At 52.8% G+C, this 18811-nt stretch overlaps 1 protein-coding gene across 1 annotated transcript in view; it reads left to right on the top strand.

Moving 5' to 3' along the window:
* Nucleotides 1-380: 380 nt before the first annotated feature.
* arfgef3 (ARFGEF family member 3) overlaps nucleotides 381-18811 on the top strand; it is a 35117-nt gene continuing 16686 nt past the window's right edge. Inside the window, exons 1-27 of the mRNA XM_030106275.1 lie at nucleotides 381-465; nucleotides 2370-2421; nucleotides 4799-4880; nucleotides 5094-5234; nucleotides 5306-5374; nucleotides 7598-7714; nucleotides 8101-8146; nucleotides 9209-9293; nucleotides 9740-9844; nucleotides 9922-10046; nucleotides 10350-10597; nucleotides 10686-10798; nucleotides 10916-11048; nucleotides 11205-11800; nucleotides 12301-12653; nucleotides 13410-13576; nucleotides 13677-13842; nucleotides 14421-14528; nucleotides 14619-14834; nucleotides 14931-15041; nucleotides 15694-15844; nucleotides 16526-16834; nucleotides 17763-17896; nucleotides 17985-18130; nucleotides 18210-18389; nucleotides 18461-18602; nucleotides 18676-18798. Coding sequence (XP_029962135.1) covers nucleotides 381-465; nucleotides 2370-2421; nucleotides 4799-4880; nucleotides 5094-5234; nucleotides 5306-5374; nucleotides 7598-7714; nucleotides 8101-8146; nucleotides 9209-9293; nucleotides 9740-9844; nucleotides 9922-10046; nucleotides 10350-10597; nucleotides 10686-10798; nucleotides 10916-11048; nucleotides 11205-11800; nucleotides 12301-12653; nucleotides 13410-13576; nucleotides 13677-13842; nucleotides 14421-14528; nucleotides 14619-14834; nucleotides 14931-15041; nucleotides 15694-15844; nucleotides 16526-16834; nucleotides 17763-17896; nucleotides 17985-18130; nucleotides 18210-18389; nucleotides 18461-18602; nucleotides 18676-18798 — 4303 coding nt within the window. The remainder of the gene's footprint in view (nucleotides 466-2369; nucleotides 2422-4798; nucleotides 4881-5093; nucleotides 5235-5305; nucleotides 5375-7597; nucleotides 7715-8100; nucleotides 8147-9208; nucleotides 9294-9739; nucleotides 9845-9921; nucleotides 10047-10349; nucleotides 10598-10685; nucleotides 10799-10915; nucleotides 11049-11204; nucleotides 11801-12300; nucleotides 12654-13409; nucleotides 13577-13676; nucleotides 13843-14420; nucleotides 14529-14618; nucleotides 14835-14930; nucleotides 15042-15693; nucleotides 15845-16525; nucleotides 16835-17762; nucleotides 17897-17984; nucleotides 18131-18209; nucleotides 18390-18460; nucleotides 18603-18675; nucleotides 18799-18811) is intronic.

Here is an 18811-nt window from a genome sequence, read left to right as displayed (position 1 = left end):
GAGGGACTCGAACCTGGCGCCCCGCGGCAGCGCCTGTACCAGCTGGAGCGGCGTCAAAACACGGCAGCAGCTCGCGGACATCAGACGGCATTACCGGACGTGTCGGCGGATTTCCCGGGCCCGGTGAGGCCTGTCCCGGTGAGGCGGCGTGTTTCCAGCGGGGACTCTCCGGCCTGCTGCTCCCCGACATCAGCGGCTGCTCGCCGGGGATGAATCATCGCCTCCGCCGGGGAGGCTCCGGGATGCTGTCACCGTCACTGCGCCGCTGAAACCGGCCGCAGCCTCCCGCTCCTCCCGCGGCAGGGCCCCGGACCAGGACCCGGACCCGGACCCGGACCAGGACCCAGACCCCCGCTCCAGCCGCGTCCCCCGCAGCCAGCATGGAGGAAATCCTGCGCAAACTGCAGAAAGACGCGTCCGGACACAAACACAAAGCCATCCGCGACGCGTGCGTGTTCGCCTGCGGTGAGTGCACGGAACCCCGGGCTGTGCCCCTGTAGGGAGACCTGGGCCCGGAGGACCCGGACCAGGAGGGTCCAGCCTGGACCTGCTGCGCCTGCTGCACCTGCTGCACCTGCTGCACCTGCTGCACCTGCTGCACCTGCTGCACCCTTCAGCGAGTTCATCTGGAGAAACAAACCAGGGTCACAAAACCTGGACTGGCAGCTGAATTCACTCCTTTCCATGTTCTGCCGCCACACGAGCTTTATTTATTTCTATTTAGAAATATTCTAAAAGTAGAGTTTTGTAATATAAATTATTTTCTATTTACAAAAGTGAATCAGTTTTTTTTAAAGAACTCCTAGTCTCGACTTAAAAGACCTTAAAACAAACAATCAGTAAAATGGTAAAAACAGTTAAACAAATATGAGGAAACCTGCTAAACAGCTTCAACAAAACAAAAATAACCTGAATTTCTAAAACCTTGAAATGGAGAAAAGCAAACAAACACGTGGAACTGATTTAAGAAGAAGTCAAATGGTTAAAACAGCTAAAGGGAAAAATAAAAGTCTGCAGGAAGCTGAAAAGAACAGGATGGAACTGCTAAAATCCACCTGAATTGTAATTGTAGGTTCAGAAATGCAGCATAAAAGAGTGTTTTTCTAGGTTTCTCAGACCTGGATATATGTTAGAAACATAAGCTGTGTCAGCCTCCTGCCTAAAAACAATAAATAAAAAAGAAAAGGTCTGTGTGGTCACTGCAGCAGTAAACAAACAAAAATGGTTCTTTGTGTATTGATTAAAAAAAAAAGATGCTATCTTGAGAGAAACTCCTTCCTACTCTCCAACAGTTTGTTTAATGTTCTCCGGTGTGAGATGGAACACTGTGTCCTCAGGCTGCTGTGAGAGTTTGGATATTTCAATGATTTCCAGTGAAACAATCGACCACGTCTCACTAGTCAGGATGTAAAACAGACAATCTGTCATTTTATAAGAAGAGAGCCTCGGCGATGATGTGAAGTTCACCAGTAATAGATTACTTTGAGCAATCGGTAACTCCGTCGCCGTGACCGGAGTCTGAATGTTTGCTGACGATGTGGAAGAACTCAGACTGCCTGGAGGCTGAAACGCAGCGTCAGCCCGAAGACCTGTTTCCACGATGACGGTGTGGCTGGAAACAAGCCATTCGACAACGCTCTGTTTCCATGGAAACGGGAGAAAAACACAGCTTTCTCCATGGAGACGGAGGAAACGCTGCTGCTGGTCTGCTCATGCTGCAGAGTGTCATGACTCCCGGTCCAGGTTCTCCTGGTCCCGGTCCAGGTTCTCCTGGTCCTGGTCCTGGCCCTGGTCCCGGTCCAGATTCTCCTGGTCCCGGTCCTGGCCCTGGTCCCGGTCCAGGTTCTCCTGGTCCCGGTCCAGGTTCTCCTGGTCCCGGTCCAGGTTCTCCTGGTCCCGGTCCTGGCCCTGGTCCCGGTCCAGGTTCTCCTGGTCCCGGTCCAGGTTCTCCTGGTCCCGGTCCAGGTTCTCCTGGTCCCGGTCCAGGTTCTCCTGGTCCTGGTCCTGGCCCTGGTCCCGGTCCAGGTTCTCCTGGTCCCGGTCCAGGTTCTCCTGGTCCCGGTCCAGGTTCTCCTGGTCCCGGTCCAGATTCTCCTGGTCCTGGTCCTGGCCCTGGTTCCGGTCCTGGTCCCGGTCCATATTCTGCCATTTTATCATGAAAACATTTAGAACTATGTGAAATTTTTCTGAAATGAAACACAAACGATACAAAACTCTGTTGTTTAATCAGGATTTTTTTTCACTGGTTTTTATTGTCTGTTCAAGTTTTGGATCTTTAATCCTGGATGTCTCCGAACAGAAAATCTCCCGTCCTGCTCCGACTGAGACAGTTCTCCTGACGTCTTCTTCTTTCCTCCTTTGCGTTTCAGAAACTCTGGACTCTCAGAATGGATCGGCCCACATTTCCCCTTCACAGCTCCGGTAAGTGAGACCGAGGACAGATCAGACCAGGTCTGTGGACCCAACGTGTCCCGGCTGTCCTCGGTGCGGGACGGTCCAGGCTGTCCTCGGTGCTGGACGGTCCCGGCTGTCCTTGGCGGTCCCGGCTGTCCTCGGTTCAGCTCCACTCTGTTCACACTGGGTTCCTGTGAGTCGGTTTAAAGACCATGACCGTCTGATCCGTCACTTTCTTTCCTCTGAGCGGTTTTTAAAGACTCACAGATGAGCTGAAAGTCTTTTTTTTTTCTCCTGTTCCAAGCGATGAGAAGTGGGTCGTCAAGTCTGTGCCAGAGCTCCTCCAGCTAATCCCTCCAGCGTCCATTTCCCTCCCTGGACGTGTCGTTTTAGATCCCTAATTCATTTCTGCCCAGAGTTCAGTTTTCTCGGCACTTTAAATGATTTCATTATGACTTGAAATGGACAAGAAATCCAAAAATCCTTCCTGTTTCAGAAAATCTTCATGTTTACACGGCAGCATTCTGAAAACAGTGTCTGTTTCCATGGCAACGGCACACACACTGAAAACGATAGTTTTCATTTTGTGTTGTTCGAGACGGAGCCCGAGCATTTACAGACAGTCATGTTTTCCTCGGTTCACACGGCGACGGAGCTGCTGTGTTTTTGAGAAGTTGCGTTGGTCAGTGGCTCCGAGCGCCGTCGTCGTGGAAACAGATGTTGCGTTTTGGATTTCACTTTCAATGAAATCATCAGGTAATCGAGGAAGTCCTGAACTGTCTCAGACCATGAGCTGGATTCCCGGTCCTGGACGGGCCGGTGGAAGCCGCGGCGTTCAGGACCCGCTGTGCTGGAGACTCGGCGTTCCGGTTCACCGTTGTCGAGCCTCCCGATCATGACGTGTGTGAAGCCTCCGCTGGTTTCCGTTATTCATCGCCCGTTCTTCACTGGATGGTGTTCTCTGTGGCATGATGGAGGAGAGGCGGCGGCGCTGACGGCGGCCATTGATGCCATAAATTCTGGATGCTTCTGCAGCTCCAGCCGCCCTGAATTATTCATGAAACGACCTCTGTTGTTTTATTAGAGATTATTGGATTAAATATTGATGATAATGCCTTTTTAATACGGTGCTTTGGACGTCCTCCGTCTGCTGAGAGTCTTCGGACCTCGTGTTTCTCCCCGAACCTCCGGCCTTCCTGAAGATGACGGACTAATGAACCCGCTCATCCAGCCGGGCTTTAGGGAACAGATGCATTTATGTTGTTTTTCCTCACCTGTTCGACCTTCTGTAGGCTCAGTTTACACGGCAGAGCTTCAAGTTGAAAACGCATCGTTATCGTGTTAGAAAACTTTAACGTTTACATGACCGTTCCCATGGCAACCGCAAAAACAGTGTCCTTTTAATGTTCTGCCACCATTTGGCGCTGTTGCTCATTTTCTAATGAACATGCTGCGGAGAACAATACGCTATAAACATTTCACAACGTGGCGTGAAGCACTTTGAGGCTGCTGAAGTCGTGAATCTCTGTGCTTGGCGTCCATTTCCCACCGTGCTTCTGTTTACCTGATGAAGACACAGCTGGACCAGCGTCAGACCTCCTTCTCGATTGTCTCCTGACTGTTGCACGACATTCCTGCGCTGGTTGGACTGGAGCTAACGCCACCGCCGGCGGGGCTTTGACGCTTCTCCTAGCATGTGTTTTCAAGATTAATGATGAATAATGCAGAGAGGCCATTTCCCCAGCAGAATCAGTCTCTTCCTCCTGCTGATGTGCCCTGATCTCGCTCACACTCTGCTGAATTCCTCCTGTGTGAATCCAGTCTATGGGATGTGGACAGATTTTGATTTTTTTGTCTGGACTGAGTTTCTTTGTTTGACAAAACCAGAGTGAATTCTGGCTCCGAGACATTCATGTGAAATGTTTCACTTGACTTTATTTCTCAGTGAAGTTGTTCCTGCTTGTGGCTAAACCTCTTCCTGGTTCCCTCCGCCCGTTGAGACGGAGGCGTCCTGTTTTCTTTGTGCTGCTTGATTCCAACAAAAGAGAAAAGAGAAAAGTGCCACGCTCACCGCGCGAGCGGTGGTGACGGCTCGGACCGACCGAGCTCGGTGACTCACCCGGCCGTTAACAATGAGCGGGAGACGGAGGAGAGGAAGACAAACAGAGAGGCAGGAAGTGGGGGCAGCTCAGAGTGGCGTCTCGGGGATGGAGGGCCTGAGGGGCTCCCGGCCTCCAGCAGTGTCTAACACCATCATACAGCCTGGTGGAAGCTACCGCTTCCTTTTTTTTCCATATTAATTTCGAGGTGTAGCCACTCACTGCACCCTCTTGTGGTGGAATGCAGTATTGCATTAGCTGGTGAACTGAGGTGGGTTTCAGGAGCGTGCGCTGTGTGTTTGCAGGGAGCGCTGCCTGCTGCCTCTACAGATGGCTCTGGAGTCCAAAAACACCAAGCTGGGACAGACGGCGCTCACTGGCATGCAGGTGTGTGTGTGGACTGCGTTTCTCACACTGTATCAGAATATCCTAAATCATGTCCCAAACCGCGTTGTCTTCCCTTTCCCCGCACGTTCACCATGTCCATGCAAACACGCGCACGTTATCAGGTTGACTTCATGACGTGTCGTGCAGCTTTGCATTGTAAGCTCATGTGAGGTTGTTGAACCGTTTGACTGACGTTCGCCGTCGTTTGTTCAGAAGCTGCTGTGCGAGGAAAGGTTTGTGGGCGGAGCCAGCGTGGAGGTGGAGGTGCTGGAGAAGCAGCTGCTCAGCCAGATGTTGGAGGCCATCAGAGTGACGCCGTCTCTCCACGAAGACCTGCAGGTGGAGGTCATGAAGGTGAGAGAGAGAGCGAGAGAGAGAGCTGCAGGAGCTAAAGAACAAATCAAGACGGGTTTCTCTGCCTGCAGGTCCTGCTCTGCATCACCTACTCGCCCAACTTCGACATCAACGGAGACTCCATCCTGCGGATCGCCGAGGTAACGCTGCCCGGACGCCGCGCTCCTCGGCTGTAGGAAAAGGTTCTGCACGTGCTCAGTAGGCGCTGGTTTTTCCCACGACCTCAGGCTTTGAAATGCTGTAGTTGGCCTGAATTTACGACGATAACATGCAGCCTACATCGCTTTCAGCATTTCTGCTGTTTCTGTGGAAACAAACGTCGTTTTCAAAACATTGCCATGTAAAGGCGAAACTTTTATGAAATGAAAAAAAAAAGTTTTCACTCGAGTCGCTGCAAAGTCCAACCACCAGAATGTGACTCTGTGAACTGAAGGGATGATTCGTCCCTCTGGACTCGTGTTGCTCTGGACCGTATTTAACGACCCTGGATTCCACCTTCGCTGCAGCCCGTCAGAACTGTTGGACTCATGTTGGACGCAGGTGGTTTTTGTAGTTTTCGCCTCCTGCCGAAGTGACGTGAGGCCCTGACGGTCTCCCGGCCGCTGTATCGATCGTCCAGCTCGTTAAAAAGCAAAGTGCTCTGCCGGTCGTTCGGTGTTTGTGAAGGTGAGGCTCGTCTCATCCATTATTCACACCACTGGGATGAGTTTGTTTTCCTCTCGGCCACAAAGCAGAGGACCGAGGATCAGCGATTGGAGTAATAGATTACTGTGAGGAGAGAAATCAGGAGCACAGTTACAGTTCCTCTTTGTGGGGTTGCAGAGCTGCTGTCTCTCTATCGGCTCACTCTTTAGCTTTAGCATTTTCTGAAACTCATGGAATGATCTCAGCTCCTGCTTTAACCCTAAAATAAGTTGCTGACAGCAACATAGAAGACATTAGCATTAGCATTAGCATGTCTCCGACGTAGGTGTGATTAGCATTAGCAACCATTGCTGATTTCAGTTAGCCGTTAGCTTCACTGAGGAATGACACAGGTCCAGTTTTACTGCTCACCAAGGCGCCTGTTTAACGTTGGCATCACCTGCAACGGTCATATCCAGGAAAAAGAAAAAAACAACTCTGCTGCTAATTTAGTGAACTTCCTGTTAAATCAAAGTTAGCTTCCCCGCACTGATGCTAGTACTGGGCTTTAGCATGAGCAAACAGACTTCTTAGGAGGAGCAGCTTGTTAATGCTGATCTGACTCCTGACAGCAGAGCTCCGTTAGCATTAGCCTGTGTCTCAAGGGAGTCCTGTTAGCATGAGAAGCTTGAGTGTAGCTGATGTAGCGACAGATGGGGAGACGGGTGACTTGAGGTCAGACCGAACACCGAGCCGTCAGTCATGTGACGTCCAGCAGCAGCTCCGCCGAGCAGGTGACGGCCGCCATCCATAAACAGCTCGTAAAAACCCGCGCCGCTCGATGTGTTAATGACCCAGTGCCATCTGCTGCGTGAGTGTGTGTATCTGCTGCGTGTGTGTGTGTGTGTGTGTGTGTGGGGGGGGTCATAACTCAGGGTGTCTGGAGCCAGTCAGCATCACTCCATTATCCGCTGCCTCGGTGCAGATCCAGAGCAGTTTATTGGTTTGTGACGCCGGGAGCATCGTCGGCTGCGCCGCGATCGCATTACAGGTGTGGACCGTCCAGACACAGAGATGAAATACGTAGAAATCCGATCAGATACTGGGACCAGCAGAGGTTCAGTCCCAGCAGTGTTCTTTCACTCGGCAGCGGCGGCGGCGGTCGGTCGGATCTGAGGTCTGAGCAGACCGACGGGGCTCGGCTGGTCCGGGGCGGCCTCGGGCCGACGACTGGAATTAGCAAGTCCGCTCGTGGTTCAGGTCTCACCTCAGAACAGACCCGCGGTAATCTGATTACTCCAACGCCACTCAGTCAGCCACTTCCTCAAGGAACCAGTTACTTTAGAGGTCGTTTCTGTCCGGGTGGAAGGAGTGTGACACGTTGATAATACATCCACACACACACACACACACACACACACACACACACACTCCTGCCGTCAGCTACCCCCACGGTCTGGTTACCATGGAAATCTGTGACGCCATGGAAACTTGTCATGAATCTCCCGGACGGCCCGATGAAGCTCGCCATCAGGACCGTGCGTCACTGCTTTCCATCACAGGAACCAACACACACTGACGTGTGTGTGTGTGTGTGTGTGTGTGTGTGTGTGTGTGTGTGTGTGTGTGTGTGTGTGTGTGTGTGTGTGTGTGTGTGTGTGTGTGTGTGTGTGTGTGTGTGTGTGTGTGTGTGTGTGTGTGTGTGTGTGTGTGTGTGTGTGTGTGTGTGTGTTTTCCAGGTGTGTATAGAGACCTACGTGTCCAGCTGTCACCAGCGTAGCATCAACACGGCGGTCAGAGCCACACTGAGTCAGATCCTGGGAGACCTGACGCTGCAGCTGAGGCACCGACAGGAGGTCCAGCACACACACACACACACACACACACACACAAAACTGGCTTTCACACCTTGTTTTTATTTATTCAACTAATGAGACACTCTCAAAACATGCTAACACACACACACACACTAAGAACATGCTAACACATGCACACACACAAATATATGCACATGCACTGTATTATTGGCACAAGACACACACTGTGTGCGACACATTAGATTAGACCATATTGGATAGAACATTTTTTCTAGCCGTCCGCCCTCCACAGCTCCAGAGCAGGTGTGTATTCCTGCAGTTCCGGCAGGTGTGTGTTCAGGCAGCAGCAGTGCGGAGCAGCTGAGCCGTCCCAGGTTTTTTGAGCTGCAGGCAGTAACGGGCCTCCTGATGTGTTTCCTCTGCAGGGTGCTGACGGCGATGAGGTGACTGCTCCGCCTCTGCAGAGAAGAGGTACGACCTCCACCCACTCTAATGACTTCTCATGAGGATTACAGATTACACATGAGTCGTTCTGCTAAATGACACATGACAGTCATCAGCAAAGAAACTAATAATCCTTGATGTGTTGTAAGTACAGAAATCTCTCTGGTAACATTCAGATTTTTTGCTCTATAATCTGAATGTTAGAGGAGGAAGATGCTCTATGATCTGGATCGGCTACGAATACGCAGCTCTCAGAAAGGGCAGCTGATTTAGCTTGCTAATGCTAATCCCAGCCATTGTGGATGCAAACTAATGCTAATGCACGTCCGTCAGGTCTACGTTAGTTAAGGGGGTTAATGAGACGCTCCTCCGGTCAGACTGGGAGAGTTAGGTAAGGTGAAGTACTTTATTTGTCATTATACAGTGACTGTACAACGAAATTCTTCCTCTGCATTCGACCCATCCTTCGATGCCGCTGAAGCATTCCGTAAAGAGCAGTGGGCGGCTGCGGAGAGCGCCCGGAGACCCATCTCCAGATGGAAGTCAGGCTAATGGTCAGAATCACCTGACTGGAGGATGACCTATCGTGCATGTTAACGATTGATGAGGGAAACCGGAGATCCCGCAGGAAACCCATTCAGACACAATTTAGTTTTCCCTTGAAGTCGTGGCTCTACAGTTAGCTGAGTCACCACTGGAAGGACGCAGCCCTGCAGCTGTAGCGCCACCTGCAGGAAGACCGTCACACTTAAAGGCTGCGGCCTCTCGCTGGTGTTTACTGCACTGAGAAAACACCGACGGCTCCTATAAAGTCACTGTGATTACCAATCTACAGGTAGTTATTCAAACTGTCTCACACACACACACACACACACACACAGAGGGCAGGGCTTCTTTATGATGCTGTAAACACACACACGCAGTGCAGAGGGATTCCTGAGCGGGCTGAGAGCCAGTGAGGAGACTGATTTATGATGTTTCCTAAAGAGCAGCGAGCAGCCAGAGACGAGAGCGGAATGACTTTCTTATCACTGCATGTACATATTGAATAAACAAACTGTGTGTGCGTGTGTGTGTGTGCGTGCGCAGATGTCTCTCCCACCAGCCAGGCGCTGTGTGAAGACGTGGTGACGGTCCTGACGGTTTTCTGTGAGAAGCTGGAGTCTGTGGACAGGTGACGCCTCCCGCCGGCCTCCTGCAGGCTCTGATCCGCCGGACGCAGTCTGATGCTCCGTTTCCACAGCAGCAGCATTTCAAAGTGGAAACGCATCATTTGTGTTTTGTTGGCAATGTGCGTTTTCACGGATGCCAAACGTTGGCGCATCGGTTGGAGAGACAGCAGCTCTACAACTCCAAAACTGTAACGGACCTCCTGAAACTGTCTTCGCTGTCACTGCAAGACAGCCGCTGTTCAAGCACCGCATTAGCAGCTAGTGCTACTTCAGATAATGCTAATGCTACAGACTGGCTGTCTGGAATGAGGTGGTGCTCCTTCTCCAGTAAACAGCAGTTTAGTGCAATAGTGCTGCTAAAGCTAATGAGTGTAATGCTAACAGGTCGGCTCTCTGTTGGAAACGACTTGCCAGCGGTCGGTGACTGGTGTGTTCTGAACCTTCACAGTGAGAACCAGCTCCTGCAGCTGCTCTACCTGGAGTGCCTCCTCTCCATGCTCAGCAGCTGTCCTCCCACAATGCACCTGTCCCGGGGTTTCACCGACCTCGTGTGGTGAGCCTTTTTATTCCCCTGATGCTAACCGGTCGTTAGCAGCTTTAGCGGGAGTCTGACGTTCCTCCTCCTCGCAGGAAGCAGCTGTGTCCGTCGCTCGTGGCCATCATGGGAAACCCCGTCAACGACAAAACCATCGCTTCTCACCACGGCCACACGGGGGCGTCGGATCGAGACCGGCTGACGGAGAGACTCGGTTTAGGTGAATGGAAGAAGGAAACATGTCTGAGAGTTCCAGAGTTCACTCCTTCTTTTTCATTCTTCTGTCTGTTTTCAGTTTGTTTAAATTGTGTTTGTGTGACAGGCTTGCTTCACTGCAGTGTCGAGTTTAATCTCATGGATTAAATTTATTCATCTGTCTGTTAATCCATCCGTCAAACCCTTTATTTATCCGTCCATCCATTTAGTCACCTGTGTGTTCTCGCATCCATCCATCCATCCAGAGAGTCCTCCCTTTCCTCCGGCTGCTGGAGCTCCTTCACTTCCTGCCGGTTCTCCTCCTCAGGACTCGGCCAGGAGGCGGATCCCTCCAGTGGAGGAGTGTCCGACCAAGGCAGGGGGTCGGGCTGCTCCTCCAGCGCCCCCGCCAGGATCGCCCCGGTGGTGCGGACCGTGTGCTACATCGCGGCGGAGCTGGTGCGCCTGGTGAGCTGCGTGGAGTCGATGAAGCCGGTGCTGCAGTCGCTGTACCACCGGATCCTGCTGTACCCGCCGCCTCAGCACCGCACCGAGGCCATCCGCATCATGAAGGAGGTGAGCCTCGAACCGGGGACCTCTCACCGTGCTGTCAGGAGCATTTCACGCATTAGCTTGTGTTTGTTTGTCTGTCTTCATGCCTCAGATTCTGGGAAGTCCTCAGCGGCTGTACGACCTCGCCGGTCCGTGCATGACCGAACCCGAAACCAGGAAACGCTCCTTCTCAAAGAGGAAGTCCCACCTGGACCTCCTGAAGCTGTGAGCGACGCCTCTTCTCAGCTCTTCTGAACTTTAGTGAATTGCATTTTGTGAACTAAAACCAGGTCGTAATCGCGACTCATCGGATCGGCGTGCTCGTTATCGTGCTTCCTGCAGAGTGATGGACGGGATGACAGAGGCGTGCATGAAGGGCGGCATCGAGGCCTGCTACTCCTCGGTGTCCTGCGCCTGCGCGCTGCTCGGCGCTCTGGACGAACTGTCGCAGGGCCGCGGGATCCAGCCCGAACAGGTCAGAGCAGAACAGCTCGAAGTCGGTTCGCTGATTTCATGTATTCGGCTAGCGAGCTGTCCAGTGATGATCTAGTTTCTTGTTTCGGTGAGGTGTAATCTGTTTCCCATTCAACCTGAGAGGAGGAACTGTTGTGACGCTGTGGTTCCTGTTCAGGCGCGACTCCTCCTGAGACGCCTGGACGACCTGAAGGACGGGACGGAGTCCACCAGGGAGTCCATGGAGATCAACGAGGCCGACTTCAGGTGGCAGAGGCACATCCTGTCCTCCGAGCAGCCGCCGTGGGACCCCGGCTCCTCCTCCTCCAACACGGCCGCCACCGGCACCGCCGAGCGCAGCCCCGACATCAGCATCAGCATCACCACGGAGACCGGGCAGACCACCCTGGACCTGGAGGTGGGGGAGCTCGGTCTGGGACCGGGACACACCACTCCAGAGGAGTGCGGGGAGGACACGCGCATCCCGTCGCCCTCCTGCGGCGGCGGCGGTCAGGAGGGCGCCAAGCATGAGCCGAGCCTCGGACCGGAGGAGGGGGGCGGGGGAGGAGGAGGGGGAGGAGGGAGGGGAGGCACAGGGGAGATGGAGAGGAGAGCGGAGAAAGAGCGAGGAGGAGTAGCGGGCGCCGTCCCTCCGGATGTGGTGCAGCGGAGTCACGGCCTGGTTTACCCCGACATCACCAACTTCCTGTCTGTGGAGTCCAGGACCAGGTCGCACCACGGAGGGGGGTCGCGATACAGTGAGAGCAACTTCAGGTACAGATGGCTGCTTTAGCAGTTTCAGTCGGGAAATGACGCCACCTGGTGGCAGAACAGTCCAATTGTGGAGTCAAAAATGTGATTGAAAAGCGATGCTGTGATTATGAAACGATCCGGTGCTGTCATTCAGATTTATGTTGATGTTCACAAGTATACTGATCTTTTTCTAACGACTTTGAGTCTTTGAGGCGTTCACTCCAGGCCGATCCGTTTTAAACGTCACGCCGACAATCTTCTTTAAAATGTCAAACTCTTCGGTGAAAGCAGAATGTTGTCGATAATCCCTTGTTTGTCCACCGGGTGGCAGGAGTGAGTCATTGTTTTTCAGTGCTCATTTCACAGTCGGCTTCTATTGGGCAGTAGGAGTGACTGTGACTCACTGCACCATCTGGTGGAACAAAGCGGTATTGCAAGAATGGTCAGGCTGAGCTTCCTGTGAAGATGCAGTAAGGGTCTGATGTGGATCTGTGATCTGCCGCCTGTCTCTGGTCCAGCAGCATGGAGGAGCAGGACTTGTCCCGGACGGAGTTCGACTCGTGCGACCAGTACTCCATGGCTGCGGAGAAGGACTCCGGACGCTCCGACGTGTCCGACATCGGCTCCGACAACGTCTCCCTGGCGGACGAGGAGCAGCAGACGCCCCGCGACTACCCGGGCCACCGCTCGCTGCGCACCGCCGCCCTGTCGCTCAAGCTGCTCCGCAACCAGGAGGCCGACCAGCAGAGCGCCCGGCTCTTCGTCCAGGCGCTGGCCGCGCTGCTGCCCCGCCTCCTCGGCCTGGCCGCCGCCGCCGACGTGGACCTGTCGCTGCAGAACTTCTCCTCCACGTTCTGCTCCGGGCTGCAGGCTGGTGAGGGGGTGGGGGTGGGGGTGAGAACGGCGCTCCAGGAAGTGGCGCTGCCGGTTGGGTTTGAGGCCGTGAAAGCAGCAGCTGGGTGTGAACGCTGAACAAACGCAGCCTGTTGGCTGAAGGAGCGTCTGCCGCCGCTGCTTCCTGGATTCAGTCAGTGTCTCAGATTACAGGACACACAACCGACTGATGTAACAAACAAGGGAATTAATGATGCTATTTTGGAGTGGTCGACATTTTTTCAACCCTTTTAAGCTCATTGAAACTCGTCCAGTTGTTTATTCTCTTTCAGCCTTTTATTAAGTTCTTCATCTGTTTGACTCTGAAGACAGTTTCCATATTTCTGTTGTCGCTTTAAGTAATTTCAGCAACTTCTGGAGTTTTTTTTTTAGATCCTTCCTCCTTGTTTGAATATTATTTACTTCGTAACCTTTTTGGCGAGACTATTGTTTAGCCTATTTTATCTTTTCTTTTGTTTTAGGATATTTTTGCTATTTCAATGATTTTCTTGTTCTTATTTTAAGTTACGAATCTTTGTAGCAGTTTTTTTTGTTATTAGTAATTTTATCTAATGAGCCATTTTAGCTCCTTAGCTTAGTTTTTAAAAATATATTTGTTTAATTATTTATTCTCGCAATTGTAGTCCATACACCATTTCCCTTGTTTGGCAGTTTCCTTTTCTTCCCATATGTTGATGGTGTTGAAGGTGTCGGTCGTCGTGGAGCTGACGGAGACATGTCCCCCGTCCCCCCCCAGGTGGCGTCCACTCCCCGGGCCTGGAGGCCGGCGACACGCTGAGCTGCCAGTCGCTGATGAACGCAGACGGACTCTACCTGGTGTCGTATTACGCTCTGCTGCTCAACCTCAAGCTCTGCTGCTGCGACTTCTACAGGCGCCGAGCGCTGACGCCCGTCCTCAGCCTGGTGTGTGTGTGAGAGTGTGTGTGTGTGTGTGTGTGTGTGTGTGTTCTGTCACTGAAGACTGAAGCCTGTGTTAACCGTGTGTGTGTGTGTGTGTGTGCAGAAGGACTTTGTGCGTCTGATCCAGAGCAGCGGGGTCCTGGTGGTTCTCTCTCAGGCCTGGATCGAGGAGCTTTACCACCAGGTGTTAGAGCGCAACCTGCTGGCCGAGGCCGGATACTGGGGGAGCAGCGAGGACCAGAGCCTGCCGCTCATCACCATGCTGACCGGTACACACACACACACACACACACACACACACATACACTGGAATTTTTTTGAAAAATTGCGAAAAAGAAAATTAAAACATGAGGTAAACAGCTGTAATGGCCAGTTTGCTAAAATTGCTAATATTGCTAACAGGGCTAAAAGGGCGTGAACGAGTGAAACAGCTAAAACAATAAGAATGGCTGATATACTAAAATTAGAGGTTTCACTTGTATTCATGAAAGTGTAATCAGATTACATTTCCTACAGCTGATGTCGGGCCTCGTTTACGCCACAGGTGAACACATTAAACCTTCGTTGCGTCCTGGTCGTGTTCAGAGCTCCGAGCTGAAAACAACCTTTTGGAAATGCTTCATCTCCATGGAAACGGGGGAAAACACAACTTTTCCGAAACGCTAGACGTGCTGAGTCGACGTTTCTGAAACAAAAAGACAAAAGCGGAGCCTCAGTGTGGCGTTTGAGCCTGAATGTGTGAAAACAGGAAATGAAACGGTCGGACGCTTTCAGCTTGTCGTGCTCAGGTTGAGGGGCTCCCGGCGCCCAGTACTCAGATTACTCTCTGTGCTCTGCTTCCTCTCAGACATCGACGGTCTGGGCAGCAGCGCCATCGGAGGGCAGCTCGTCCGCAGAGCGTCCAGCCGCTCGCCTCTCAGCTGCGACACGTCGAGCAGCGACACGCTGACGGCAGGTCGGGGTCGCGACCCGGGACTCGTCCTCGTCCCCCTCCGACCCGTCCTGCAGCTCCGCCTCACGCTGGAAACTGTCCCTGTCGTCCCAGGAGCCGTCTTCTCGCGCTTCATCCTGACGGGCGTGTGGAAGAACCTGATCGACGTTCTGTCCACGCCGCTGACGGGCCGCATGGCGGGCAGCTCCAAGGGCCTGGCCTTCATCCTGGGGGCCGAGGGCGTCAAGGAGCAGAGCCAGCGGGAGCGGGACACCATCTGCCTGAGCCTGGACGGCCTGCGCAAGGCCGCCGCGCTCAGCTGCGCCCTGGGTGGGTGCTCCACGCTCCACGCTGCGCCCTCCGCCCTCCACGCCGTGTGAATCATTGCTCCGTGTTTCTCTGATCGCTCGTCCTCCTCCTCCTCAGGCGTGGCGGCGAACTGCGCCTCGGCTCTGGCTCAGATGGCCGCAGCTTCCTGCGTGCAGGAGGAGAAGGAGGAGAGGGAGGCGGCGGAGACGGGAGACGCCATCACACAAGGTTCCACAGCCACATCCGGATCAGAGCCTTCCTCTGGTCTTATAGTTCCACATCTTGATCCATTTACTAGCGAGAGATTCAAACTCCTTCTAAAAGAAGAAAAATCAGTTTCAGATGATCAAAGACTGAATGAAAGTTGATTTGGTTTCTCTGGAGTCTAAAGAGACAAAGAAAACTTGTTTACTGCCCTCCGGTGGCTGAACTGGAGAACTGCACAGCAGGTTCAACTCCTGGAAATTGACTGTTTCTGATTGATTAAAAAAAAAAAGAGCACAAAATACTTTAAAAAAAAGTAATAATATTTAAGCACCAAAATAAGATAATCACAACTTTAAAAAAGTCCCAGTTACTCCCAAAATGAAATTCACAAGTTAAAGCAAACATTCCAACTTACTTCTAAAATTAAAATTTATAAACCAATAAAAAAGTTTCCGAAACTAATATAATTAAATAAAAGTTTTCAACAGTATTCTGATAAATTATATTTGTTAACTTCCAGTTTCACTTATAAAGAGTTCCTGACTTTGGTTTGAAACTTTTTTAAACTGAATTGTTTTAATTATTCATTGAAAAAAGAGAAGCGAGTTTGACTGTGCTGTAGCGTGGGACGGCGTGTGAGCGGCGTCCGTTAGACAGTAACCGTGTGTCTCAGTGAAGCAGCGTGTGGAGCAGCGTCTGGAGCTGATGGCTCGTCCCGCCGGCGTCCGGCTGCACACGGCGCACGTCCTCTGCATGGACGCCATCCTCAACGTGGGCCTGGAGATGGGCAGCCACAACCACGACTGCTGGCCCCACGTCTTCAGGTAATCCCATTACACTCAGATTACACTGTCAGGTACTCACATTACTCCTCCTCCACCACAGGTACTCAGATTACACTGTCAGGTAATCAGATTACTCTTTCAGGTACTCGGATTACTCTGTCAGGTTCCCAGATTACACTGTCAAGTACTCAGGTGACACTGTCAGTTACTCACATTACTCCTCCTCCACCTCAGGTACTCGGATTATACTGTCAGGGACTCAGATTATTCTGTAAGGTCCTCAGATTACGCCTCCTCTACCTCAGGTTCTCAGATTACTTTGTCAGGTACTCTGATTACTGTCAGGTAGTCATATTACACTGGCAGGTACTCGGATTACACTGTCAGATACTGAGATTACACCTCCTCCACCTCAGGTAGTCAAATTACTCTGTCAGGTAGTCAGATTACTCTGTCAGGTACTCTTACTCTGTCAGGTAGTCTGATTACACTTTCAGGTGCTGAGATTACACTGTCTGGTACTCTGATTACTCTGTCAGGTACTCTTACTCTGTCAGGTAGTCTGATTACACTGTCAGGTACTGAGATTACTCTGTCTGGTACTCTGATTACTCTGTCGGGTACTCGGATTACTCGTCCTCCTCCGGTCTGAGTGGTTCGGTTGGCTCTGTGAGCAGTAATCTGAGCGGTGATCCCGGTGCTCCTGGTTCTGTGTCTCAGGGTGACGGAGTACATCAGCTCTCTGGAACATTCCCACTTCAGCGACGGCTCCCAGCAGCCGCCGTCTCTGGCCGCCGTCACGCAGAGCGGCGTGGACCTGGGCCTGGAGCCGAGCGGCGAGTCCAGCCCCGAGGCCGCGGAGCTCAGCCTGAGTCAGCCCGTCATCCAGCCGCTGTCCATCCAGGAGCTGCTGAGGGACGGGGGCCGGGGGGGCCGCGGGGCCCGGGGCCCCGACCTCCGGACCGGCAGTCTGATGAGCGGCAGCGGAGCCGCCAAGGCCGTCTGCACACTGTCCACTCAGGCCGACAGGTACAGAGACAGAGGGACGGGATGGAGACTGAAACACTCATTTTGATTCTAATCAGAGACTCGTACAGACCAGGTTGGGCCCACATGCCTCATATTTGACACCAAAATGTAGTTTAAAGTGCAGGAACCCGTGTAGATTCAAGAGGCTTCAGAGCTCCTCCAGCAGGAGGCGCTGCTGAGCCTCCTGCTGCATCACTTTTATCCCTGATGGTTCGTTTCCCTCCTCACACCGTTCAGCGCTTCATGTGACGGCATGACCACATCACAGTTCAAGTCTGTGTGTGTGTGTGTGTGTGTGTGTGTGTGTGTGTGTGTGTGTGTGTGTGTGTGTGTGTGTGTGTGTGTGTGTGTGTTTATGCTAAATATCATCTCTTATGCAGCCAGTGTCTGGGCTGCTCTCAGGAGCCAGTTGTGTTTCGTCACAGATTCCAGGCTGGAAGCTTCTCCAGAAACACCGTGAGACATGGTGAAGTATTTAAAACCCCCGTGACTCACAGATGAGTCACATCTGTTAAAAAAACGTGTTAATATAATAAAAAATACAGACACATTGAAGATTTTGACTCCATTTTGCTCCTGTAGCCTCATATAGTGACATCTGCTGGTCACAGCAGGGATCTCCCTCGTCCCAATTTCTTGACTATTTTCTTCCAAAAAGTCAAATAACCAACTTAACTAGGGAACAAGCCGTGACTGACAGTCTGGAAGATACAGTTTCAGTATGTGTTAACTGTTTTCTTCACAAGACGCCTGTTCAAACACTGGCCGGTGGCCCAAATGTGGCCATAAAGTGACTTGAGAAAAATCAAAAATCGTACATCTTTCTCTAAAAACTCATGTGGACCGAAAAGTTCTGTTAACTTCCACCAGTCGGCAGCTGCGTTCTGGACGCCTTCAGGTCTTGTTTCTTTCCTTCGCTCTGCTTCAGGCTGTTCGAAGAAGCAGCCACCAAGCTGAACCTGGTCGGCCTGGTCGGCTTCCTGCAGCAGCTCAGGAAGGCTTCGCAGAGTCAGCTGTTCGACTCCGTCACCGAAACCGGAGATTATTCACTGGCAATGCCAGGTACACACACACACACACACACACACACAGATTACAGACTGGTGTGATTCCAGGTGATCCAGATGATGGAGCCTGCTCTGTCTTGCAGGAGAAGCCCGGTCCACTCTGGACCGCCGCAGCGCCCTCCATCTCTTCCGTCTGGGAGAGTCCATGCTGCGGATCGTCCGGAACAAGAACCGGCCGCTGCTGCACATGATGCGGGCCTGGAGCGTGGTGGCGCCTCACCTGGTGGAGGTGGGGAACCGTCGGGGCCGTGGGTCCGGCCCGGGTTCCCTTCCTGCCGTTCACGGACCGGGTTGTGTCGTCCTCGCAGGCGGCGTGCCATAAGGAGCGCCACGTGTCGCAGAAGGCCGTGTCCTTCATCCACGACGTGCTGACGGAGGTGCTGACCAGCTGGGCCGAGCTGCCGCACTTCCACTTCAACGAGGCGCTGTTCAGGCCCTTCGAGCACATCATGCAGCTGGAGCTGTGTGACGAGGACGTGCAGGACCAGGTGCGCCCGGAACCCGCCGTGCTAACCGGGACGCTAACCCCTGACTGCTAACCCCAGCGCGCCCCCTGCAGGTCATCACGTCCATCGGGGAGCTGGTGGAGATGTGCTCCCCTCAGATCCTGTCCGGCTGGAGGCCTCTGTTCAGCGCGCTGAGGACCGTCCACGGCAGCAAGACGGACACCAAGGACTACCTGCTGGGGGAGTACTCCATGGGTAGGTCCCACGCCGGAGGGACGCCGTGCTCGCGGACCGGACCCCCTGATGAAATGCCCCCCTCCTCCTGCAGGGAAGTCCCAGGCGCCGGTCTTCGACGTCTTCGAGGCCTTCATCAACACCGACAACATCCAGGTGTTCGCCAACGCCGCCACCGACTACATCATGTGCCTCATGAAGTTCGTCAAGGGTTTAGGTTCGTCTGGCCG

This window comes from Salarias fasciatus, chromosome 13 (assembly GCF_902148845.1).
Source record: "Salarias fasciatus chromosome 13, fSalaFa1.1, whole genome shotgun sequence".
Taxonomy (NCBI): Eukaryota; Metazoa; Chordata; class Actinopteri; order Blenniiformes; family Blenniidae; genus Salarias; species Salarias fasciatus.
Note: the sequence above shows the minus strand (reverse complement) of the source record. Positions and strands in the feature narration are given on the sequence as shown.